Here is a 27,155-nt window from a genome sequence, read left to right on the forward strand (position 1 = left end):
GGGGGGAGACTAATTCTTTTCTAGCCTTAGAATAAGCGTTGGAAAGTTACATGTAGTTACTCAACTCCCTTTTCAACTGCTTTAAAAGGCTCCCATCTTCCAATGGCTTGTCTTCTTGCACATACTTGCATCTTTATATATTCTTCTTTTTTTTGTTTTCCATTAATTCCAGCCTTTCCTGATAGATCTAGAACTGGAAACCACCATGGAACAATATCTTCTCACTGATTTACACAGATAAGCATTGTATCATAAACTTGTTTCCCTTTACAATTATACAAGTAGTCAATGCCACCACCAAGAAAGTGATATTTTTATTGAATTCATTGAATGCTGTTTTGCTTGAGATGCACTTGAGTCCATTTTAATCTATCATTGAAAAATACGCATTTGCTGTCTAAAGTCATACTGAGAGAGGATCTTGTGGCTTGCATGCAGGCATACATTATCTGCACAATATAAAGACCCTGTGGCTATTCATTTCGGCACTGTGTCTTTTTGTTCCCTCCTCCTTGGAAATCATTCCCTGCTGCTTTACATAAGTTTTGAGCACAGTTTGGCTTCTGATGGTTTGCTAAGAATCATTTGGAATGAAATTATATTGGGGGGAAAGAAATCATATTATTTGTCGGGGGAAACTCAATATCTCTATGCTGAACATATTTGGTGGAAAGCAAATTCCATTTATTTATGTGGAACTTGCTTCTAAGGAACTGTGATTAGAGCTCTCCCACCCCCCAGTGTTGTTTGGGAAGCAGAATCATAGAGGCTGAAACAAATTAAATCTCCTGCTTGATTGGATTCGTTTCTCTCGTAATTGGTTGACAACTCAGCATTAGTATGATTGGGATTCCCCCGTCCCCCCCTTTTTCAGTATTCCAGACGCATCCATGTAGGAAGTTCTCCTCCGCTCTTTGTCATCCTTTCTGCTGCTCTCTTATTTCATGACCTCTCCCCTAATCCTGCTATTGTTCCTATTAGCAAGTTTAAGCAGGCAGACTTCAAACAGACTAGTGGTGGGTCACAAGGTTTAATGGGCACCCAGATAATCATCTAAATTACATTTCTTCGCCTGATGGACCAGACAGGCTTAGAGAGTAACTTTACCAGCTTTCACTGTTAATCAGCACAGATTGTGTGTCTCAGTGTGTCTCTGCCTTTGCCTGCCTCCCCGAGGGTCCGAGCCACAAGTGACTGATTAGCAAAGGCAGCTGCATTCACTTTCTTCTCTCCCAAAATTCAGTCGGGAGGCCCAAATGGCATGAAAGGCAAAATGCGGCCACAGCTCAAACGCCAAGTGTTCCCTTTTCATCGCTGTGAAATTATCCACTCTTGGCTCACACAGGACTATACTCAGCAAAAGCAGTTGTTGCCAATTTTCAGGATCTGTTAACACTTAGGAACTTGCCTACTGACGGATCCTCTTTCCCGTTTATTGTGCATATCATCAAGGGGAAAGTGCAGTGGCTACACATTGTCTATTGAGTTCAAGAGCTATGGCTTGGGACAGACTCAAAAGGTTTCAGTGACTCCACATTCTAATTAATAGATACGGCTTTTATTTCTGGAGAGAAAGACCAAGCCAAAAAGGGTGGTATGAGTAGAGTTAAGACAGTCATACAAACCATCACGTTCGTTTCTTGCTAATAGCTTCTGAAAAGGTTAAATAAAAACCAAAAAGCCCCAACAATGTTAAACACCAGTAGTCCAAATCTCCAATCTCACATTTTGTTACTAGTTATGTTTTCCTTTAGTAGTGTGTTGACATTATGCCTGGAAAAAGAGGGCATAAAAACTATGCAATGTGGATTTTTTCCTCATCTTCTCTGGATTTTTAATTCAATTATCTGCATTAAATCTTTTTGCTCTGTTTATGTTATTGTTAACAAAATGATGATTCTATGGGTAATATGGAAGCCACCGTGCTTTCTTTTTGTTTGTCTCTAGACCTCTCATATTATTTATTATTATTTATAATAAATCTATACATCAATCTATCCACCTATCCATCTATAAATCCTTTCTATACACATGTCTTCACAGTGAGAACCCACCACATACATCTGAGATGTCCATGAAAGTTTATGCCAAAATAAAAGCCACCTAGTCATAAAACCTTCTAGTTCTCTTCTTGAACACACACCTTAACGGGGTGAGAGGGTTTGTGTGTCTCAGCGAAGCTGAGAACAATACGTTAGGGGTCTAGACTCTGTCAAGAGACCAAACTCCTAACAGAGTCACTCAAGGTGGAATGGTCACAGCTGAGACACCAGACTAAGATACATCCACTCCCTTCAGGGGTCAACAGACACATTGGCAGAAGAGAACAGACAGTTCCAATGGTGATAGGGATGGAGGAATCTTTGATGGGTAGCTACTGGGCAGCAGCAGTAGTGGAAAGTGACAGTGCTGGAGCATCTTTCATAGACAATGGCAGTGCCACTTCAGCTAACCCTGGTTAGTACTGAGCAGAACAATGCCATGGTAAACCACTTCTGACCATCTCTTACCTCAAAAACACTAAGACACAAGAAAAGGAAGAGCAGTAGTGCTCACACATAGTACAGTTCTCAGTCCCTGTTTAACTCTTTCTCCCTGTCATCCAAGGGAGGTGTAGTGGGAGGAAAATGACAGAGGGGTGGGGAACAGAGCAGGGATGTGTGTCCAATTAACTGGGGTAACATTTCTATCATTTGTAAGTTATTTAATAAATCAATTGACTAAACATTGCAGCCCTATCATATTTGTGTGTGTTAAGTATTGTCAAGTTGCTTCCCACTCATGGCAGCTCTATGAATCAATGTTCTCCAAAACGTCCTATCTTTAACATAGGGCTGCCGAACAAGACCCCCCCCCCCCCGGTATTTTTCAGGTTTGGGTTTATTGAACCTGAATTTTTTTGGAAAATCCTGAAAACCTGGATTTTCTGAAAAATTTCAGGTTACGCTCTCCTCTCCCAGTTGGGAAATGGCCGATTCCCGAATCCCGAACAAGCCAAATATTTTTGGCTTATTCGAGAATCGGCTATTTCGGCTTGGCTTTTCCCTGCCTTTCTTTGCATTCTGTAAAAGCAGAACCGGGAAAAAGCCAAAATGGCATTTTTCTGGCTTTTTTCCAATTCGGCTTTTACTGAATGCACAGCCTATTTTAACAGCCTTGCTCATGTCTTGCAAAAGGAGAACCATGGCTTTCTTTATAGAGGTAATCCATTGTCTTCTCTTTTCCTGCTGCCTTTAACTTTTCCTAGTATTATTGTCTTCTGCAGTGACTCTTGTCATTTCATAATGTGACCAAAGTACAATAGCCTGTTTACTCATTTTAGCTTTTAGGGACATGCTGAAGGTTAATTTTGGTTTTTCATGGTCTACTGTCCTTAATGGTTTTCTTAAAAAGGGATCTGCATTTCACAGTTATATAACATTATACTTCCTTACAGTAATGCATCTTGGTTTTTATTTTTATGTTACAGAAAAATGTAGTTAATCTCAGCTTCTCCAAATGGAACCATCCTTTATACTGGACAATCACTACTTTCCCGAGTGACCATGATTCAGGATTTGTTCATCGTGCATTGAGAACAAATGACACGTTCTCATTTCTAAACAAAAGAAGAGTTTAACATGATAGTTAACATGAATACCTCCCATTTGTTACCATGTTTTGTTTCTTTGTATTCAGCTTTTACAAAATTATCTGGAATGCTAAAGATATTGGGTCTAAATTGTCGCTGCAATTGTACTTTCTTCCTGACTCAGGAAGGCATGTTTTAAATGCAGCCCTTTCAATCTCAAACAGAATAAATATAAAGCCCACAACCTCTTAATTTACAGGAAATGCAGTATGGCAAAATAGTATAATGGAAACCCAAGCCTCTTAACATGCCATCATGGCTCAACAGTTTATCCCTTGACTAATTTGGTTTTAATGAGGATATTATGGGCACCATAAAAAAGAGAAAGAGAGAGAAAATAACAATAATTTGGGACTCGGAGGGGCTGCAAGGCTTTAGAGCTACACACTCCTTTACTGAATGGCCTTGAACTTAATCCAGGATTACTCAAATGCATAAGAATCGTTGGCAGACTGGAAACAACATCCCTGGCTCTTTCTTTGTATTGTAACCTTCATCGTGGTATCAGCTTGCAGTGAAACTTGAATATCCTAACGGGATTAGACATGAAAGAAAAAAGTCTCTGGATTAGACTTTCAACTGAAGCCCCACTGTGAGAAAGACCATGCCACTGTCTTTGACCTTTTCCTTCCGATGCATGCATCCAGTTGCGCCTAGTCAAGTGTCTAGAGAAGAGCCTATCGCTTGGCTTTATCCTTTGCTCCTCGAACAGGTGTCTCGTTACTAAAGAGTATAAGCATGGAAGCCTCTGATCTCTAGCACAGGCAAACTCAGCCGGCACGAGTAATGTACTTTAATACCCAAAATATTGCCACTACAATATACAAGATTTTCTTTTGTGGCCAGCTAATTACCAGCTGCTATTTCTGTAAACTATGATTGGAAGCAAAACTCAAAGCCTTTTCTAAAACATTTTTTTCACATTTCATGGAGTATTGTTCTCTGGAAGAGTGTGCCTTCATTAGAACTAATACAAAATACTGGCTGGGACCCAAAGAACTGTTTTAATTGAATCCCAAAGCTTTAGAGTGCATAGTGGGATTTTCAAGAGCAGCCCCCTGTGCCATACTGTAAGCTGCTTGTAAAGATTTTCAAAGCAACATGGCACAGGAGACCGTTTCTGAAGAAGCACAAAGAAAGCGTGAAAATATGTAAGTTGTTCTGTAAATCCCAGCCACTTTGTTTGAAGGGAGATGGTGTGATATAGTGATTACAGGGTAAGAATTGGGGACGGCTAGGTTCAAATCCCATCTCAGCTGTGAAGCTAACTAGACAATCAAGGGCCGGTCATTTTTTCTTAGTCTAACCCACCTCAAAGTGTTGTTGTGAAGGTAAAAGGGGATGAACCATGTAGATCACTTTCAGTTCCCATAAGGAAGGGCATGATGGAAATGGAATGAACAAATGAAAACAGGAAATAGGGTTACCAAACTCAAAGTGGGGACAAGAAACCTCCTGGACTTATAACTGATCTCCAGACTACAGAGATCAGTTCCCCTGGAGGAAAAGGCATCTTTGGGGGGAGACAGAATCCATGGTATACCATAGAGTATAATATCCCTGCTGAGCTCCATCCCCTCCCCAAACTCCATCATCCTCAAGTTTCCAGGAATTTCCCAAGCTGAAGTTGGGAAATCTAGCTGCAAGTTCCCAGTGCACTCACAAGCTCTTACTTTTCCCCACTTGTCTTAAACATTTTCCTAAATCAGAACACCAGTAAAGCAATTTGTTCTAACAGTAAAGTGCATCTTAATCAAAAGCCTCTTATACAATTCAAACATAGAAAGTTTCGCTTGTCCCTGCTTTCCTGCACAGGGAGATTTTGTAATGAGGGCTAATTCATACACATGCAATTATCCACATGGATATGGATGTTGTGAAGTCTGTACTTCAAGTGCTGAAGTAGGATGTCAAAATAAGGAGAATAGGGAGCGGAAGAAAAACACAGCAGAATAGATTGATTAAAAAGGGGGAGAGAAAAGTAGTCTTCTGAAGAAAAATAAAATGAGGCAGGGAGGTTTAAACATTTCAGTTGACCCTTTCATTACAGAGAATGCAAGGGGTCCAAAGGGCATATAGAGAAAAATATTATTTAAAAACCAAAAAGTACCTGGACAAAACCACACATCATGAAGTCATCAAACAGTGGCAAACTTGGACGGTCTTCTCGATAAATGATGATTTTATAGATGCTCACAACCTCATGAAGTGAATTAGATGCACCTGTTACCAGAATATTGACTCTGTTTATTCCTAGTCCAAGAGGGTAATTTGCAGTACTGTTAGAAAAAAAGAGGAACAAAGTAGATAAATAAATAATAATAAAATAATGTAAAGCCAGTACAGCAATTTTGACATCCTGCAGCCATTTATGATTATCACAGCTCAGATTTTCAGCAAAATGTTTTTATTTAAACCAAAAATATGGTAGGAACACTCAGCTCTTGTACATATTTGGAGTACAGTATAAAAAGTTTGTAAATCTTTTCTTCCTTAGCTGTGCCACTTCATATTTTTATTTATATATTTATTTAAAACATTTCTAGGCCAACGTCCCACTCAAATAGGGTTCCTAAGGCAGCATATGTCAAACACTAAAAACATTTAAAATAAATTATATATACAATAATTCAATAAAAACATATAAACAGACATAACATTAAAAAACAGGGAGGAGGCCCATAACAGTTATTGATGGTATGCCAAACAGAACAAAAAAGTCTTCACTCATTGGCAGAAGACAACAATTGAGGGAGACAGACGAATCTCCCCAGGGAGGGAGTTCCAATGTTTTGGCACCACTAACCATATTCCATGTATTATCCTACAACGAAGAAATCAGTGGTTCCATAGTGTAAAACCCCTTCGTTGTATGCATGGATGTTTTTAATTTCAGTGTTTAGCTAAAGGTATTGGGGAGTTAATCTGATCCCAATTGTAGTGGACCAAGAAAATGAAACACTGCACATCCAAGGTGTGAGAGTTAAGTGACACCATCAGGGTGAAAACTCTCATTTAATAATGCAGTACATACTTTATGCTGATTCCACAGCTAAGATAAGAAGGTGTTAATTTTTGTTCATATGTACCTCATGGTGATATTGAGATGAAAGGAAAAGAGCATGAGTGCATGAGATCTGTGAGGCTCTACAGTAATCGGGGATCATTACAAAATCCAGATGCCTCATAGTTCTACCCATGTATTATCAACAAACAGACTTTAATATTAAAAGTATGAAATTATATTAAACTGAAGTCATTGACAAGTATATTTAATTTTTTTTTAAAAAAAACCTATGACTTAATGGAAGCCAATTTAACTCTAACATAAAATTAGTGCAGGGGTCAGCAGAGGTTACTAATTAGACTGACACTAAATCAGAAGTCTAATATAATAGCTGCTCATGGTAGCTTGTAGGATTCAGATGATATAGCTCATATGACATACCGTATATACCGGCGGCGCCACTTTCCCACGTGAAGGGCCGGGCCAAGGCGCTTCAGCCGGCCCGCCTCTACCTCGCCGCCTCCCTCCAGCCAGAGCTGGGCCCCGCCTGGAGCAGAGCCCCTCTCACGCCCCCTTTCCTGCCATCCCCTCGGCTGAGGGAGCGACGTCTTCTTCTCCCCGCCACACGCCCCCTCCTCCTCCTCGCACGCGCCCCCCCTCGCTCCAGCCGCCCACGCTGGCCCAGGCGAGGGTCCTTGCGCAGGACGTGCTCCGCCACCGGGCTCGCCTGGCCCCGCCCCTGCCCTCCTCCCTCCCTCCCTCCCTGGGTCCTAGCTGCCTCTGCTCCCAAGCCTTGGTGCTCGCCTCCTCCTCCGCAGCCCGGGCTGCCTCAGGGCGGGGAAGGGCAGGGAAGGGCCCCTTCTCTCCCTCCCCATGCCTGCCGGCCGGGGCTGACTGCTCGCAGGAGGAAGGCGCAGGGAAGGCGAGCGGGCAGGCGGCAGCGGTAAGTTCCCCGCCCTCCCTCCCTCCACCTACCGACCGACCCGCCACTGCCTGCCAGTGCGCCTTCTCTGCGGGCCAGGAGCGACCCACAGGGCCTCCTGGGCGCAGGGAGGGGGCCGCCGCCGCTGCCTACCCGTGCACCTTCCCTGGCGGAGGCCCCCTCCCTGCGCCCAGGAGGCCCCGCGGGCCGTTCCTGTCCCGCAGAGAAGGCACGCCGGCAGGCGGCAGCCCAATAAGGTAAGCCTGTGGGGGGGGGAAGGGCCTCCTTTCCCACCCTCGGCTTATACGCGGGTGCCTAATTTCCCCCCATTTTGGGGGTGAAATTAGGCACCTCGGCTTATACTCGGATCAGCTTATACCTGAGTATATACGGTACTTAAATACTGGATTCAGCCTCAGAATGGGCCAGACAGCTGAAAAGATTGCTGTGACTATTGCTGCAAGGTGCTTAAGTCAAATAAGATTACAAGCATTAGCTGGCCCTGGAAATTGCTCGCTAACCAAGCATGAAAGAATTTCAAACAGAACTTGAGCCTACAATTTGTGCAGCCCCCTTTGCTCCTAAGGGAGGCTTGAATGGCTAAGAGAATTGGAAAGTGTCTCTCAAACAAACACAACAAGCTTGTAATGCTTCCAACAGAGCAAACCACTCTAAATATGTCAGTTGGTATTTTAACACTCACGGTAGCCATTTTAGGTGTGACAGCCAGCTTCTAGGGGGAAAAAACCCACCCATGATATTTTTTCAACAAAGGCATGATACGAAGATTAAATATTGGTCAGGGTGCCAAGAACAACACCCACAAGTTCATCACAGCCCTAACTGTTATGGATGTGTGGGTTGAATAAAAGCCATCCTCTTCGTATCATGAAGAATGGTTGAATGTAGAGTTTTGCCCATAGCATTACCCAATGGAACTACTACACAAAATAGTCCCTTTATATAACAGATGGTTAAAGGGTCTATTAGATTGTGCTTCTACAAGGGCCTCTCTGTTTACATGCTTGGGGTCTTGGCAGAGAAAACTTTGGAGCAGAGCATACTGGTAATTGATTTATTGTGATGGTGGTAGAAAGTGCCATCAAGATGCAGATGATTTATGGAGACCCCATAGTGTTTTCAAGGCAAGATACAGAGGTGGTGTGCCATTGCTTTCCTCTGAATAGCATCTCTAAGCTTGCCTTGATGTCCTCCCATCCAAGCAAGTACCAACCAGGGCTGACTCTGCATAGCTGCTAAGATCTGATGAGATCAGGCTAGCTGGGGCCATCCATGACAGGGCCATTGATATGTACCTTTGCTAACATGAACAGTTCTGCTTAAGAGCAAGGGCCAACAGATGGAGCCACTTAAAAGGGCACCACAGAGATATTTCTTCAAGTGGCAAATTGCTCACATGCAGCAACCTGCTTTTCTCCATGCGGTCACAAACAGGTAACAATAGTTTGTAGTCAGCTGCAATCTCTCAGGTTCATGGGCTATGCACAGACAAATAGCTTGTTTTAGAAAACACCCTGCATATGAGGACATATTTAAGAGCCAACCAAATGATGGCTTCTCAGGTGTATCAATCATTAGTCATTTTTTTTTAACCAAGGCCACCCCAAATACCTGGGTCCTTTCTTCTCATCCAAATGAACTTCACCCTGACAATTCACTGGTTCTGCTCTAATCTTTACTGTTACCACATCAAACGGTACTTCAGTGTAGTACTCTTTGATCTTTGGATCAAATTTTGGATTTAGGTCTAAATGGGGATTGGTGAAGATCTGCCTGATGTGAGGTAGTGTATCTTTATCTGTAAGAAAAAAAGAAAAGAAAAAGAAATAACACAAAGATTCTTAGAGACCTTATCAAGTGCTGGGTAGACTCATTATTTTTTGTACTATATTCTACTTGTTGTTCCTTTGCCATATGGACTGTGGTCAATTTTTCAGGGTTTTAAATGTATATGTGCCAGGTGGCTTTTGGTGATTCTTCTTCCCAATGCCACACATAAACTGGATCTGCATAAGAATTACAGGACAAGAAAAAGTAGGAGTAGACTGGGAACTTTAAATGTCCCAGGGACCGGCCAAGCTAGATGCCCCCTGTGGTGCTGTGAACCAGCACTGCATGGGCCATGCCAACAGTGCTGACAATGAAGAATAAGAGTTGGTTTTTAAATGCCGACTTTCTCTAAAAAGGAAGAATCAAACCGGCTTACAATCACCTTCCCTCCCCCTCCCCACAACAGACACCCTATGAGGTAGGTGAGGCCGAGAGAGCTCTAAGAGAGCTGTGACTAGCCCAAGCTGGCTTCATGTGTAGGAGTGGGGAAACCAACCTGGTTCACCAGATTAGAGTCCGCCGCTCCAAACCACCGCTCTTAACCACTGCACCACACTGGCTCTCAGTGGTCACTGGTTCACCCATTTCCTCCCCTGGAGGTGTGAAAGGAGGAAACAAGTGAGCTGACTGATCATTGGTGCTACTGAAGGTCCTGAGCCATGTGATTCCTGCAGAGCTGGTGGAACTGCCAGAGTTTGGCTTGGCTTGTTCGTGGTCACCAGCAACCCAGCAGGAAGTCTCCCAGTAGATTAAATGGCCAGTCCTCCCCTGAAAAAAACTTCGAACTATTACTGGGGATTAAGTAAGTGCTTTCTATATTGGTTAACTGAAACATTCCCGATAGTTATGATGATGGAGATGACATTGTGGGTGGTGATGGTAGTACTAGTACTGAATCAGTCTGTACAGAGAGGGTTGAGGTTTGGGTGGATGTGAGGAATTCAGTTAGATATTCCCATGATAAAAGATGCTGGGATTCACTAATGAACTGTCTTCTTTCATTCCTATATGTTGTTGCCCCTACCAAAATATTCCTGTTACCTGCACAGAAGTCTTTTACCAACAATAAAGTAGCTGATGGAAGCCAATTTATTTTCTGAAGAAGGCTATATAAAAACTAGCTGCGATTCTGTACAATTAGTGCCACCTATTGCCTAGAACATTAAGTGCTAGAAGTACAGGTTGGACTTACCATGACTGCAGTGTATGTCCTTATCCTGATTTAAAAAACGCAAACCTAATAGATAAACAAATACAATTTAGAATAGTCTGTGCTATATACATTGCAAAATCTACCTTTAAGAAACAAGCTCCTGCCCCAAGCAATAAAAAGGCATTATATATTTCTGCTCTAAAATTAGTGATAGAGGCATGCCAGTTGTTTCCTGGGCACCCTAGAGCCCCGAAAAAGTCTATTTCTGGGCCAGTGCAAATTATCAGTCTTTTCCTATATATTTTGGTCCTGTTGTTATTAAGTTTATGTAGGAGTTATCACAAAGACCAAGATGTTTTGAGCCAGTCCTAAAGCAAACAGCCAAGAATCTCTAGTACATAATCTACCCAAGACTTCTCACTCAGGAATACACTCTCCACTTCAAATTAATTATGCACTAGATACTTTTGGGCTGATATCGAGCACACTTTGACACACACACCGCCCCCCAAGCCAGCTCTAAGTAAGCAAGCTGATAAGGTACCCAGTAGTAAGCTAACTTCTACCCCATCAACCACTGGCTATGTGAAGGTAGCAACAAGGTTTTTCAGGGGCTGGCAGTTGCACAATCCCTTTAGATAACTCAGTTAAATTGATGTTTCATACCATGCAGGTTTATAGAGTCACGGGGTGGGGGGAACACAATATGTTTGGATAATCAGAAATTTTGGGTAATGTTTGGATACCAAGCAATCCATAAAATAAGAATTTTTTCCAGTAAACTTATAGAGAAAAATGTATGTTACCTTCACTTTTTGCAGGAAGTGTGGAAGAAACTCCTTTAATGCTACCCTTTCCTAAATAAGAATTCCTAAAATGAAAAAAAAAAAGGTGGAGGATATTACTGACTTGACAAAAAGAAGGCTCAGGAACAAGTATTCTCTGATTATGCACCACATATATAATCTCAAAATAGCAGTTCATAATTAATCCATTTTGACTCAATATATTAGATGTAATCCAACCCACAAATTGGACTCCATCAAGCTTCCAGGGGAGAATTGTGGTTTATCCCTTAGTGCTGTTCACACGAATATTAACTATAAGAGTTCTGTTATGACAATATCAGGCCAGGGGTATTGAGGGAGGTATTCCTGCGTTATTTAAACACGAGAAGTTATTTTTGATTTATGGGGGTTTTGCAACACATTAGAGATTAACATGGAGGGGATAATCATGGTTAAATCAGAGTTTCTAAATGGCTCACAGCCCATTCTTGAGCCTTGCAGCAGCCGGGGACAGCATGGCCAAGGCAGCCCTGCGGTGCCTTCAATGTGGTTTTCCAGCTGCTGCAAGGCTAAAAAAAGGTCTTTAAAGGAAAAAAAATCAAAAATGGGAGTGGAAAGCCCCCATGAAAACAGTGATACTGCGCCAAGGAAAACCGGGCGCAGCACCGCTGTTGATGGAGGGGGAATTCCCGGGCTGGAGGGGCTTAGGAAGCTGACTACAGTCAGCGCCACCCCTGGGATTGTCCCGGGAACACCCCCCCACATGCCAGCCCCACATTTCTCTTCTGGGATTTAGGTCCCAGAGAGGTTGTGGTGTCGGAGGAGCACTGTGAAGTTCTGCAGCACCGAAGCGCTGATGGATCTGCCGCCGGCGTAAGTGCCTTTGATTCCGTGATAAGAGGGCACTTACGCTGGCGGTGGGGTCATTCCACCTCCACTACACTTTCAGTACAATCCTCAGGAATGGGTTGTAACAGTGTAATCCTAAACAGAGGATACCTTCCTAAGTTAGCTGAAGTCAATAGACTTATAAGGATGGAATTCTGGTTAGGCCTGCATTGTAAGAAGCTCATTTTGAGAAGATAGAAAGCAAGAAACCTTCCCAGGATCAACAAAATGTACCTTTTGGTGTCATGTTAAAAAGACAGTGTTATGAAAACATGGCAGAACTCCTTGTTTTTTTAAAAAGTCATCTTTATAAAATGTCGTCACATATAATAGAAGCGCTGACCTGTCTTAAATACTGGATAAGAGTACTTGTTGTATTTTGAATTTTGAGAGTTGCTACTATTATTATTTTTTTGTATGTTATTGTATATGGACAAGATAGTCTATATGGGGATAAATAATAGCTTAATTATATAAGATTACTTAATTGCAATTTCTCAGCATATAATATTTTAGAGGAAAAACAAGTCAAAAGACAAGAAGATACTAGGTTAGTAGTAATGGAAAATTTCCACTGATTAAAGATGGGTGGGGGCAATTTTTGCATATTCATCCCTCCCACGTACTCTTTCTTTTATCCCAAAAAAGCATATGTAAATGATTTCGCTACTGGCTTACCATGCAAACCTGAAAGGGGGGGTCGAATGCCCATACGAGCCGGCGTGACACCATGCCACTGTCTGTGCCACTTACGCTGTGCAAACTGGTATGGATGCCAGTGTAGGGCAACTTACACCGCTGTCAATGGACTGTGGTGGCAGCACAGCTCTCAGATGCCAGCAGCGCAGCCTCTCGCAGGCATTTCCCCGCCATATCTCCCCATAGTGGCATCCTGGGAGGCCTTCCCAGGGCAGCTTCCTAACCACTTTCACCCCAAGAACGCCCCCCCTCATGCTGCAGTGTTGCTAAACCAGCTATTTTGCTGGCGTATCCTCGCTAAAGGCAATGGGGCAATTCATTGGTTATTATTTTTGTAATAGGGAGGTGTATTAATATAATTGCTAAATTTGTTAGATTGTTGATTTTTTAATATATCTATCAAAACTCCATAAAATAACTAGGGGGAAAGCAATGGTGGGCACACACAATGAATATCCACATCATCCTCTCCCTGTCAGTTTCCCAAAGATAACTGTATGACACTGCTTGGAGACAGACTGCTGATAGATTTTTTTGAGTTGATCCAGCAAGTTCTTCTGTTTACACATTAATTCATGCTCTTATTAATTGCAGTGACTTATGTACTGATTTATGAATATAAGAAGCCAATCAATACAATTGAACTGTTGCTGTGCAATTGCCATTCAGTGCTTGTGGAGAAGGGCTTCTGCCTTCTCCCTGGTGTGATTGTCTGAACTTGAAACAATCCCAGGAAGGTACTATTTGGCCTTCTGGAGAAACCCCTGTGTCTCAGGCAAAGCCGGTGTCAGCGTACCCTGAGGTGGGGCATCTGCCAGGGTCCAGGTCTTCTGGCAAGGCCCACTGCTCCCAGCCCCCATGCATCCTTTGCCACCTGCTCGCATGCCTTTCCCTCACCTGCAACCAAGCAATCCACCTCCTGAGCTTCTGGCTGCCTAGGCTGCCCAGCACCGCCAGGGAAGAGCGTGTCTGTGTGGGTCAGTCGCAGCAGTAGCACTGACAGTCACAAACACCATCCAGTGCCATGAAGGAAAAGATGTGCAGGTAGGGTTCCCAGGTCCCTCTTCACCAATAGCAGGAGGTTTTTGGGGCGGAGCCTGAGGAGGGCGGGGTTTGGGGAGGGGAGGGACTTCGATTGACAAAGCGGCCATTTTCTCCAGGTGAACTGATCTCTATAGGCTGGAGATCAGTTGTAATAGCAGGAGATCTCCAGCTAGTACCTGGAGGTTGGCAATCCTATGTGCAGTAGACAGTAGGAAGGTTTATGTGCAAGCAGGAGAAGGATACATAAGTGGGGGGACTGGCAAGAAAGGATGTGTGAAGAGGGGGGTGGTGGTGAGCAGAGGACGGGAGGGGGGCCCCTGAGCACTCTCTTCCCAGGGCCCTTAAAAACCTGGAACCAGCCCTGGTCTAAGGAAACGTGCAGGTTTCACCAAATAGCATCCTGTGTGACTCTTTAGGTTGGAAAACTGGTGAGGGGGGAAGGGTGAATCCCATTTTCCACATGTGCCATGGGACTACAAGTTTTAAGAATTTGCTGTATGTCTACTCTTTAATCTCACCTATGGCTTGACCATCTGGTTTTCATCCTGGGTACATGTTTGGAATCCTTGATTTGCCTGTGGAAAAATTGTAAAGAATTCTTAATAGTCATTGGAAATATTAAAACATTTGATAGTACTAGAAGCGTAAAACTAAGATAGGAACATATAACCATTTATGCTGAAGTTGTTTACGTGCAAAGAAACATTCCAGTTTACAGAGATTCTGAGTTATAGATAGCTCTGCCTTCTCTGATGATCCTGTTGACTAATATACAGACTATCCGCAGAAGTTTTAAAGAATGATTATCGTTTATGATCACAGGCCAAAAACATGTTTACATACACACACACTAAATATTAAAGGTCAAAATAAATACAATGAAATAACCAAAGGGAGTAAATATTGGAAGCTGGAACAAATAAACAAGGTTCATGAGTCTGAATAAGCTAATTCTACATAACAACAGAAGAGGACAGACAACAATTTAGTCAATGTAGAGAAAACTGACAAGTGCATCTTCCTATGAATGCTAATTAACTATGAGTTGAATCCTATAGATCTGTTTGCTAACTATGGTGCTGTTCTTTGTTGTAAGGAACATTCTTCCTGAGAAAAGCCTTATCATTAATGGAATACATCTGAACGACCAAACTGTGGGTATTTACAGTGCAATGCTATGCAGAGTTACTTCAATATAAATCCACTGAAAACAGTGGGAGTAACTGGATAGGATTGTTATATGAGGTTATTATAACTAAACAGTATGATGCATTTCAAAATCCATAATCAGGGCTGCAGTTGTATAAAGCTACTTTTAAAAAGAGTCAAAAGAAATACAATGTGGTTGCTTAGAGAGCAATCATTGCTTTTACTAAATCTTTCCCCCCCCCTGTCAGCACAGGAACAAAACAGATTTACGTCAACTAAATTGTTACAAAGTATCCTAGGTGAATACTTTACACAAATATGTATCTCTTTCTCAACTTTAATGCATAGTATACTTTTCGGACAGTTCCTCAACAATATTTCATTCCCTTGTCCCATTGCCATACAAGACCTGGGATGCTGGGGCACAAATCTCAGCTAGCAGATACTGTCACCAAAATATATGACTAAAAACCTGTACCCTCCCCCAGCCCACATACATATTATCAGTTTTGGGTCATATTTTGCCATGTGAATTATGTTTGTCTCCAGAAGATAAATAGTTGGTTTATGCTACAATACAATAGCAACAATTTGGTTGTTAAAAATTGATTTAAACATTTTGTTGATAGGTTGTTTCAGACATAAAAGAACACTATGTACACTATATGAATGTGATCCTTCCTGTGTGGGAGTCAATCAGTGACTTAATGCTATACCTTGTTATCCAAACCAGCCAATTCTTGTTGTGCTTCCCTTCCAAACCAGAACTGAAAAACCTAATTCAAATTGTGGCTTGCAGTGCTGGATTAGATAGAAAGAGCCAACTTTGGCTTTGGGAAGGGTCAACACCTTTGAACCAAGTGGGAGATTTTAATGTTATTGGGGCTTTGTGGATATTCTTAGCATTCATCTGACAGAACATTTTATGTGTTTATAAATTATTAGCAGCCATGAGTACTTGAGTAGCCTTGAAGCAGAAAGATGGCATATAAATTAAGTAAAGCGAACCAACAAACCCCAGTTTGCTAGTTAGGATGTAATGGAAACCTATGGCTCCTCCAAAATTAAAAGTCAGTGACATTTTTTAACAGACTTCAGAAGACTTTGAAGGGTGTTACTCTGCTTAGGCTTGAAGTGTAATTGAATCTGAATGCACTAAAAGAGGGGAAGGGAGATGAAGGAGTGCACGAGCACATGGCTGACTCATGTCTGAATCATCCTGATAAGTCATTCTGATCTTATGAGAGCTGGTATAGTGCGCTGGTTACAGTATCGGACTTACATCTGGGAGGCCCAGATGTGAATCCCCACTCTGCCAATGAAGATTATTGCATGAACGTGGGCCATCCCCATACTCTCAATTTAACTTATCTCACAGGGTTATTGCGAGGATAAAATGGAGAAAAGGAGAATGATGTAAACTACATTGGGACACCATTGGGGAGAAAGAAGGGGTATTGATGAAGTAAATTAAAAAAAAATTCTTTGAAATCATCAAAAAAAATAAAAATTACACAGACTTCTTTGTTCATGTGAATAAAGTTGAGTAGCCCAATCTGAAGACGTTCTGAACAGCAAATAAGAGATATAGATTTGTCAGAAATGTATAGTTTTAGCTGGCATCCATTAGGACTATTCTGTTTATTAATGAATTTTTGTATATTACTTTTATCTTTTTTTGCAATTAATGTTTTTTTTATTTATATACTGGTTGTGAACTGAAATCATAAAGAACTTGAACTTGATATATAGAGTTGGGAGGATGCTGACCAATGCAGAGGAGAACTGCGGGGATGATGTGCCAACCCAAGTGACTAGATTTGGCATGTTAGTGCTGATCAGTATTCTTTGAAAAATATGCCGGGATTAATTCTTTCTCCTCCCTCTTTTCTATTTGTTTAATTTTTTCCTTTGCTTTTAGGCAGCAAACATTACTGATTTTGTGAAACTTTAGAGAAATTCCACTTAAGCATGACCTGATATTCAAAACATGTAATGCAATTTATTACAGATTGAGCTAAATACAATATCAGGCACTATATATGTTGGAGGATACTATGAGCTAGAATTGGATTTATAATGAGAACTCAATCGTAGATAAGAAGATAATGGGGCAAAAATATAGTCATATGCCTCTGTTCATAGAATCAAGCCTATAGCTGCTGAAGCCCTGAACATAAATATCATCAAATCATCATCTTACCATCCTGCAAAGTGTGTGTGTTTTCTTTTCTTAATGATTTGCAACTGTTCAAGTAAGTTTGAAAGAAGCCAATGTATAGCAGGAACTGAGGCAAGCTTTTTCCTTGGCTTCACCATGCGATAAAAGTCATTCATTAAAAATGTGATCTTGGAGCCAGCAGATGGGAAAAGCTGAAAGGAAAGATAGTTAATGTGGACCGAGTTAGACACACGGGATAAACAGATAAGCATTTGTACCTTTATGGGTGTGGTCTTTAAGCCACGGATCAAGACCCTCAGGTGGATCAGGGAGCCGCACTTCTGGGTTGCAGGTCCCATAGAGCAGTCTTTTTTACTGGTTTTCTGGAAGGACTTGCTGCTAGCATGCATTAAACCTTTCTTTACACACAGAGAAGAGAGGAGCAGGAAGGTGAGGTCAGGTCACTCAGTGGTGGAAAGTATTCCTTTTTAGCTCCTCAATACAGTATACGACGTGGTACTCTACGTGTGTTCCCTGCCTCTGGCTCCCATGGACCTGGCCTTGACTTTCGTCATAAACCTGACTTCTCCTCTTCCTGTCATACAATTTTTTATCATGTGCTTTCAATTCTACAGATGCTGTGCCGCTGCCTGGGGGCTGAAGGTGGATTCCAGATCTGGAAAGGTAGAAGACCATTGCTTTACGGCTTAGTTCAGACATCACATGAAACCACAGCTTAATTAAATTAACTATAGTTGATTGTCTGAATGTAGGGTACACCACTAGCTGTGTTCAGTTAGGATCCATCAAACCAAGATCTGAAGCCAGGACATGAAGTTGGTTTATTAACCATAGTCTTAACAATAGTTTTGTTTGACTTATGAACATAGACATCCTTACCTAATGCTGGTTTAATCTGGGCTTCTTCTCCAGAAATGCTATCTCAGGCTATAGCAATTAAACCAGAAGTTGCCAAGATGAATCCCAGTGTCACAAACCAACCACAGTTAAAATAAGCCATGGTTTCTCGTGGTGACTTCACCGAGGCTCTCTCTCTTATCAGTTAAAATTGTTTGATTGCTTGGTCTTCTGAATCCTTACCAGAGTGAATCACAGCAATCAAAAGTATGTGGAAAACATTTAGGTAACAAAAAAGGAAAACATTTAGGTAACAAAACAAAACAACCCCTGTAACTTACCAGTTCATATTCTCCTAGATTTTGAAGCTCTTTTACAAAACTGCTCAACGAAATTAGTTCTTCCACAGTGAGACACTGATCAGATTCCTTCAGGTGATACTCGTCCTGTAAAAAGGAAAACAGAACTCCTCAATAAAATACCCTATGAACACCAAACTCTTTACCATTTGCTGACTTAACTATGTCTCTGATTCTCAGCAGTGAAATTTCCTCTTGTGGTGAATGTGGATTCTTTTGATTTCTAAAACAGAAAGCTTTAAGACTACGTTTATTCCAGCATATGATTTTGTGAGTCAGGCTTCTTTAGATGCTCAGGTAATGGAAATATCACACAGACTTTTATAGTCAAAAAGAAGAGGTGGAACTGTGGCAGAGGAAGATCTGTTGCAAATCTTTCAGGTGTGAGTCCCTGTGTAAAGGACTGGTACAGACTTGGTTGTTACACTTAATGAATAGGTCACAGGTTCAAGCTTCCTATAGGGTTTGGTTACAGAGAGATCAGCAAAATCATAAAGTCTGATTCAGGAAGGTTCAATGTGAAGCATAAGAAAAGCAGTGCTTCCTGGACTACACCTGGTATCTATGCATACCTTGAGCCCTGCTGATTGATATACATTCCATAAAGCCTCAAAGAATGTAGAGTAGGAGGATTTATTTGATAAGAGAATTCTGAAAGTATCTTCAAGAAGAGTTTCTTTAACAATTTGGTCCTGGTAATCTGTGTCGTCATCAGCTTGAAAGTCAAAATGTTCATGTATCTGGAACAATTACAAATATAACTGAGAAAATATATCTAGAAAAGTTAGATATGCATACTGGCTTGGATCCAACCAACTTTCCTGCTGGTAAAAAAGGGAAGGCCATGCTGGGGTTCCTTGGACCTGCAAGGGCAAAAATCCTGTGGAAGGGCAATTGGGTACATGAGTGAAAATGCTGGCTAGATCCAACTCTCTGGTAAGGGCTCACAGCTTCTAAAGATGGACTGCAAATACAGAAGCCACCTGTAACTGTTTATCAAAAGAGAATATGGAACCCAGAGAGACCTATTTGTACCAGCAAAAAAGTTTTCCAGACACGCAACATAAATGTTCTCATTTCTTCCTCCCACCTGCATCCCCAGTGTTCCCTTAAGAAAGCTTCACAACTGATGTTGTCCCACATCCATTTACCTTGTTATGCACAGGGTTTTTGGAAGATCTGGAAATAACCAATATTTTTTCTGGCTTCTTTGGAAAAAGGAAATTTTCCTTCCACTTTATAAAGGGTTTCTTCTCATCAGACTACTTATAGTTTGTTGCTCCCTTTCTAAAAAATGTCACTTATGCTTTCTTACTCCAGGAAGCAAACTGTTTGCTTACCTCTAGAATGACAGGATACATAGAGAAGCCGAACCCAATGTCAAAGGTTAGCATCTGAAAGCATAAACTGCATCTGAAATAAAATGACAAATCTGCATGAGTAGATTAAAAATGCATCATGTCTATTTAGTTAGAGTTTGGGGGGGCACACTGGAGTTCTCCAGGAATTAACACTGATCTCCAGACTACAGAGAAAAAGGAAGCTCCAGAGGCTAGACTCAACAGTATTATATCTCTTCTGAGCTCCCTCCCCTTCCCAAACTCTGCCCTCTCCAGGCTTCACCACCAAATCGCCAGTAATCTCCCAATCCAGAGTAGGCAACCCTAGTTCTGTGGCATACTGGACCTGGAAGTTTAACCAGAATAGCTCTAAAGAGGTTATTTCAGTCTACTTACTGAGTGAAGGCCTTTGGTGCAGATGCAGACTCCTCACTGAAAACTTCAGCTATCAGTAACAGTTTGATTATTGCCTCTTTCATGTCATCAAAGGCTTGCTGTGGGGAGCTGGCTTTCAAGAAGTTCTCAAAAAAGGTCTGCAGCTACCAAAAACCAGAATCACAAACAAGTTTGGAAAACTCTGAACTATACTGAATTTCTTTAACATAAAGAGAGAATCAGAATGTATGCCATCACCCTATTTAAACAACAGCAGATGAAAGTATCCTCATAACCAGGACTGAAGCGGTCTCTCTGGATCCTCTTTCCGTCTTCAAATAACTGTCCTCAGAGACATGCACAGGAATGCACGCACATGGAGAAACGTACTTTGTGATCTGATGTTGCAGCAACATCCACAATCGCAGCTCAACAACAGGCATGTCTGTGCTTAAAATATAAGTGATTTATGGACAAAATCCAAACAAAAGCTGAGAATGTGTAAAGGAAACAAACTTTGGCCTCTCTGTCTGTCTTGTTTAGGGCCCAGCCTCTTCCAGAGTTCCTTCAGATCTCTGCAGGAAGTGGACTGAAACTGAAATTCAGGGTCTGTTCACAATTTTGTGATGGTTTTACTGAGAAACTGAAAACAACTGCTAAGATTGCAGCAAAATACTTCCGCCTTCTTCAAGATGACTGCTTAAATTGATACCAGGAAACTTAAGTACCATAAAACTTTGTGCTGTATTGTGGCTCCAAAACAATAGCAAACACAAATGGGACATGAAGCTCCTCAGGTGCTATGTCCTTGCTTACTGAGTTGGAAACCACCAATGAGAGATGATCGTGATGTTCAGGGAATGGTTTGGATGTGGAGTATGGAAACCAGCACAGATACAGAAATATGATAGTAACACATGATTTTAACAAACTATTGATCTTTGCCTGATCTGCCTGCTGGGGGACGGCTAGGGTTGCCAATCTCCAGGTACTAGCTGGAGATCTGCTATTGCAACTGATCTCCAGCCAATCAAGATCAGTTCACCTGGAGATAATGGCCGCTTTGGCAATTGGACTCTATGGCATTGAAGTCCCTCCCCTCCCCAAACCCCGCCCTCCTCAGGCTCCGTCCCAAAAACCTCCCGCCAGGAGGCGAAGAGGGATCTGGCAACCCTAGGGATGGCATTCCTTGCCTTTAAAAAAGGGTTTCACAATATGGGGGGTGGGGTGGCTGTGTGTAAACATAGTAACTCAAGGGCACTGCTGTGCACTACTGATGCTATGCCTTTGGCTACAGCTAACTACACTTCAGCTCACACTTCTAGGTTTTTAAATCATTCTTAAAGAAGCAAACAAATTTCATTTCCATCACAAGCCCCCACTGCCCCAAAAGAGTGCCCTTAATTACATTGACTAGTTATCTAGCTTTCAAAGCTCAATCTAAGCTAGTGCACCTATAGCAGGAAGGGGGAAATCACACTGAAAATACATATGTGGGGCTGAAGACATTCCTTGGTTGAACCGCAACAGAACTTTATCAAAGGAGGAAAGGCTCTCGTCCTTTTACCATTTTTGTAGAAGAGAGAATTTTCACATTCAACTTCTATATATGCTTTATTTTAGGTATTTCTACCCCACACACTTTACTGAAATCAATTCAGTATACATCTTACAACACAAGGAAACAGCCTAGCTGAAATTAAGAATCCAACACACTAACTCCATCTGCTGGACAGTCAAATAATTAGCTGTACCAATTCACGCTTGGTATAGGTTGAAAAAGAACATTTTGACATCAGGATGACAAGCAAAAGCTGCAATCCTAAGAACACTTTCCTGGGAGTAAGCACCATTAGATAAAATAGTATTTACTTCTGAGTAGACTTGCACCTCAGAATATTGACGCTTTCAGCAAAGACGGATATTCTACTATACTTTCCACACCTCTACTTGCCTTTGCCCTGGCCTGGATAGCCCATGCTAGCCTGATCTTGACAGATCTCAGAAGCAAAGCAGAGTCGACTCTGGCAAGTATTTGGATGGGAGACCTCCAAGGAATACCAGGGTCGTGACATGGAGGCAGGCAATGACAAACCACCTCTGAACATCTCTTGCCTTGGAAACCCCACCAGGGGCTGCCATAAGTCAGATGTGACTTGATGACAACCCCCTCGCCCCCCCAAAAAAAAAACTTGCATTCACCAAAATGTGAAATCATACTGAGCTCATGAACTGAATGGACTGCATATACTCTCTCTCTGTCACACACACACAACACACACAGAGCACAGGAAGTGTAAACTTTTATGCAATGCTTTACGTCAGTTCACATAAATCTCACAACTTTCAGGTAAATACAAAATGATTAAAAAACAAAAAGATTCTGAAAATTAATCTTTGTTCCCTGATAAATACTTTTATTTTAGAACACTGAACAACAACAACAAATCCCCTACTGTTTTTTCTTGGCATCTTCAGCAACAGGAATTATTTCATTTATTCCGCTATACCAGGCTACACTCTGAACCATCAGTGAAAGGCAGTGCCTGTGGCAACTTGCAAGAGGGCTGTGGGCAGGGATAGGGGGACAGTCCACAACACTAGTTATCAAATCACTTCTGGTAAAAAACAACAGCACAGAAATGACATAGGTAGCTGTTGGAATCGCGAGAAAGTCTATGGTAAAACCAGCAATTCCTAGAACGACTCCATGTCACTTTTTGTTTTTGTTTTTACCAGAAATAACGTGACACCACACCTGGTATTGCAGGGTGTTTCTCTCTCCTGCTGCTGCTCTGAGTGGTGGCAGAGTCCACTTCCAGACTCTGCGTGGGCAGCCCTAGTTAAAAGCCTGTGATGGCTCAGATTTAATCCATCAGATGATTCCCATTTAAAGTTCAACAAATGCACACACAGAAAAAGAACAAAACTGAGGTTCAGGATGCTCACCATGACAGAAAGGCATCAGAGGAGAGCAACAGGCTCTTGAATCTTGCACAGCACAAGAAAAATGGAATTTTCACAGGTATTTTCTTTTACACAACAGATATGACTTATATTAGGTATTTCTGTCCCATACTTTTAATCAGCTCAGATTCTTGACAATCTTACAATAAACGTTAAAAAAATAGCATTATTAACGTGTAATCACAATGTAAATAATTAAAATTTCCCAATGTACAATCACAAAACTAGCAACATCTTAAAAGCCAAAAATTGCTCCTTGCAGTTCTACAAGGTCTACTCAGAAGTAGGTCCCATTCTATTTAAGGGGGCTTACTGCCAGGAAAGCATTCTTAGGATTGTAGCCTGACTAGCAGCAGAGAATAAGGCACTCCTTAAAGACATAACACATTTAGAAGATTTGGCAGAAAGAGGAGGTAATTGACATTACAAACTAGCTGAGCCTCTTACATCAGAAATCCAGTACTAAAACAAACAATCAAGAACCCATAACAGGGAAAGAAATGAGGGAAAGGGTCTTGGAAAAAGTCTGGAAAAATAAACAGGTTTCGATCTGGCGCTGGAAGATCAGCTTTGGATGCACCAGGCAGACAAACATTGGGAGGCTGTTCCAAAGAAGGCCCTGTCTCTCCTTTCAGCAATGGAGGAAGGAGGAGGAGGGCCTCAATTTACAGGCAGGTTCCTGTCTTTTAGGCACATACCCCAGACCTGCATTACAGGCCTCCATCTCAAATATTTCTTCTCCTCCAGAACTATTAAGACCATCAACTCTTTTTTTTCCTATCAATAACCCGTTAGCTTTATGCCTTTCTTCTTATACAGCTTGTAACTGACTCTCTTATATTTCACAGGCTCCACCTGAGAAATGGAAGGGAGCTGTCAAATCTTTGAATCATTTGAGGAAACCCAAGATGTGTACACAGCAATATTATTTTCCCTTCATGCAGTGTTTAGTACCATCTCTTCCTCAATCATTGTGGAAGGAAAAAAGGTTGTAATGGAAGAAATATATACCCAGAGGCTCCAGAGAATATCTAAATAGAGAAGAGTGAGGGTATTCATCATTAGGTTCATGTTTACTTTAAAAAAATGCTAAATTTATTATCATGCCTATCCTCTGTACTTTTACGCATCACTTGATGAAAATAAAATCTAAGTCATTATTCAGTTCTTTCGGATAATAAATCTCTCAATAAAGGTATTTTAAAAGTTTATATTCTGCTATAAAACAAAGTTCCCATAGTAGTTGAAGTTAGGCTTGAAAAGCAGTGTGATACGCTGGCCATGGGGTACCCTCATGTTAAATCCTTATAGGCCAAGGGGTACTTCACCACCTTTAGTGACCATTAATGGGCCATCAGACGGAAGGCAGGAAGCAACCAGAGAACACACATTTTCCCCAGTTCAAAACTGCTCATCCCAATATGCTCATCTGTCCCTTCTCCTGCAACATTGCCTTTCCCTTTCTCTTCTTTCAAACAGCAGAGGAGAGGAAAGGGAGAAGCATTAAAATCCCCTTTTCTCTATCTTTTCTCTATTTTTCTACCAGAGTGCTTAGAACAATACCACCGTGCCAGTTTAACCATTTGGCTTCCTGGACCCTTCGCTGCCCCTTCCCAGGAGCTGGAGCAGCTAATCCTTCTTACTCCCCACCCCATACACACATAGCCCTCCCAAGCCACCTGTTACCAAAAGGCATTTCTGACCTCTTGCGAGATCCCTGTCTCTCACAAGAGCTCAGCCATCATTTTGGTTACCAAAGATTTTTTTAAGCAATTATAATTAAACTGATAAAAGTAAGGAAGCTCTTGAGGGTTCAATAGGCTTGCTGCACTGTTTTTAAAGAGGGACAGAGGGCAAGGAGCTGTTTTGGTTCTTATGCAGATTCCTCAAAGAGAGAGGTGGAGGTGGCAGGCAGATGGAAGGCTTGAGTGAGGTGAGTGGGATAGGAGGCATCCCCCTCCTTCCCAAAATTGCTGCCTGAGGCAAACAATTCAGTTCAGGTAATGGTAGGGCTGGCCCTGGCAATAGCAGTAGCTCAGGAACAAGAGTTTACAGAAGGATTCATGTCATTTTAGGATACAATGGGCAATAAACCTCCAAGCTACAGTCCCAGAAGGGAAATGCAGCTTTATCCTGATTGGGGGATGGGGGAGTAGAATCAGCACACTAATTAGGGTTGCCAGGTCCCTCTTCGCAACTGGTGGGAGGTTTTTGGGGACACAGCCTGATGAAGGCGGGGTTTGGGGAGGGGAGGGACTTCAATGCCATAGAGTCCAATTGCCAAAGCAGCCATTTTCTCCAGATGAACTGATCTCTACTGGCTGGAGATCAGTTGTAATAGCAGGAGATCTCCAGCTAGTACCTGGAGGTTGGCAACCCTGACACCATTACTACCACTGAGTTCTCATGTCACAGCCTCTGATAAATTATTTATGGTCTTCTCCCCTTGCTGTGCACACACCCTAATGTGCACAGCCCTTAATCTCTACTTTGGAACTGATTGCCTAAAAGACTTCTTGGAGGAAATTTTGAATTGGAACCCCAAGGTCTGATTGGCCCAAGAAGAAAACTCTCAAACTATAGGGAAATCCATAAATAAAGGGCCAGGATCTAGCTAAGTGTATTTGTCTTCACTAGTATTCTGCTTTAGTCTACTGTCTGTAGATTGTCCCAAATATCTGTGTGGTCTAGTACATATGCTTAGCCAATAAAAGTTTAAAAGCTGATCTCTGGTTTTGAAAGTGGAGAACACCTGCTCATAATCCAGCTGCTTAGTGTCATGAAGTTACCTTTATGTGTCATTAAGTTACCTGTTCATAATCCAGCTGCTTAGTGTCATGAAGTTACCTTTAAAAGTGCTATCCGCCAAAACCAGCAGGGGGTGAGAAGTCAAGCCACGTTCACCTCTCACGAACACACTAATTTTAATAGAGAGTTGGACAGGCTGTCTAGGATCAGAATGTATCAATCTTGTGACCAGCCAAAGGGAACAGAGGTTAATCTGGATGTGAAACTGGTCTAATACTGATAAAACCCCGAACTAATAATGGTCTCCTAGTGGTGGCAGCTATTAAGTATACCTGAGTAAATAATGTCCAGGATCAAACTCTTAACATAGTGGAGGAGTACAGCACTGGGACCCCAAGATGGTTGAGAGGAGTGGCCTCCTGGGGTGTTCAGGAGGGAGATCCTGTGACACAAGTAACCCTGGAAAATGTACTTCCCAGGGTTCCTGAGTCTATTGCATTGGATTTTGTTTAGACTTGCTTTTTTCAAGTTTCCTTGTGAGCATTCAAAAAGCCCTCAAGTGTGTGTATGTGCGCGCGCATGCATGCATGTTGAGTATTCATAGGGAAAACTCACAAAAAGTGAATGGAAATGGATGCAAGCCCATCACTACTTATAAATTTGGAAATCTGCCCATCACTACTTATAAACTGAATGTGTCCCACCAGCCCTGTATTGTGGTGTGCAAGACACTTGAAAACCTTCCTCCACATCCTAGGGTACTGTTGTACTACCAGGCAGGCAGCAAACCTTGGGGGGGGGGGTTGAGCAGATGGTTGACTGCCATCCATTTCTAATGCACTATGCCCAGCTTGGTGGAGCACAAACAGCGAGGACCTAATTTAGCAGTATACATGAGAGAGAAAATGCTATTGGGAAGGAAAAACAAAACGGTACAATTTTTTTTCCAATATCTGTAGCATTTTGAAAGAAACTGAAGTGGAAAAGAGAACATTTTACCTTGATTGAAAAGTGTTTCTTTTTGGATGGATACCAGACAACCGCTGTTGAATGAAGGAATGCTCGCAAAGGTGTTAAAGATGTGACCAGTACATAAGCTTTGATGATGACAGACAGGTCTTGAATTTTAAAGGACTCCTTATGTTCAGCTGAAACAAGTGTTGAATGTCTAGGAAATGACAACACAACATTATGGAAAGTGTTTCTTCCTCTTAC

General features: G+C 41.9%; 1 protein-coding gene across 1 annotated transcript in view; it reads right to left on the reverse strand.

The window, feature by feature from the left end:
* CPED1 (cadherin like and PC-esterase domain containing 1) overlaps positions 1-27,155 on the reverse strand; it is a 105,751-nt gene that overhangs the window by 26,086 nt on the left and 52,510 nt on the right. The window contains exons 6-15 of the mRNA XM_056846691.1: positions 26,940-27,108; positions 20,247-20,389; positions 19,851-19,923; positions 19,083-19,250; positions 18,493-18,597; positions 17,336-17,505; positions 11,371-11,435; positions 10,604-10,648; positions 9,193-9,379; positions 5,742-5,910 (exon numbers count right to left, since the gene is read on the reverse strand). Of these exons, the coding sequence (XP_056702669.1) occupies positions 5,742-5,910; positions 9,193-9,379; positions 10,604-10,648; positions 11,371-11,435; positions 17,336-17,505; positions 18,493-18,597; positions 19,083-19,250; positions 19,851-19,923; positions 20,247-20,389; positions 26,940-27,108 (1,294 nt within the window). The remainder of the gene's footprint in view (positions 1-5,741; positions 5,911-9,192; positions 9,380-10,603; positions 10,649-11,370; positions 11,436-17,335; positions 17,506-18,492; positions 18,598-19,082; positions 19,251-19,850; positions 19,924-20,246; positions 20,390-26,939; positions 27,109-27,155) is intronic.

The sequence above is a fragment of the Euleptes europaea genome, chromosome 3, assembly GCF_029931775.1.
Source record: "Euleptes europaea isolate rEulEur1 chromosome 3, rEulEur1.hap1, whole genome shotgun sequence".
NCBI lineage: Eukaryota > Metazoa > Chordata > Lepidosauria > Squamata > Sphaerodactylidae > Euleptes > Euleptes europaea.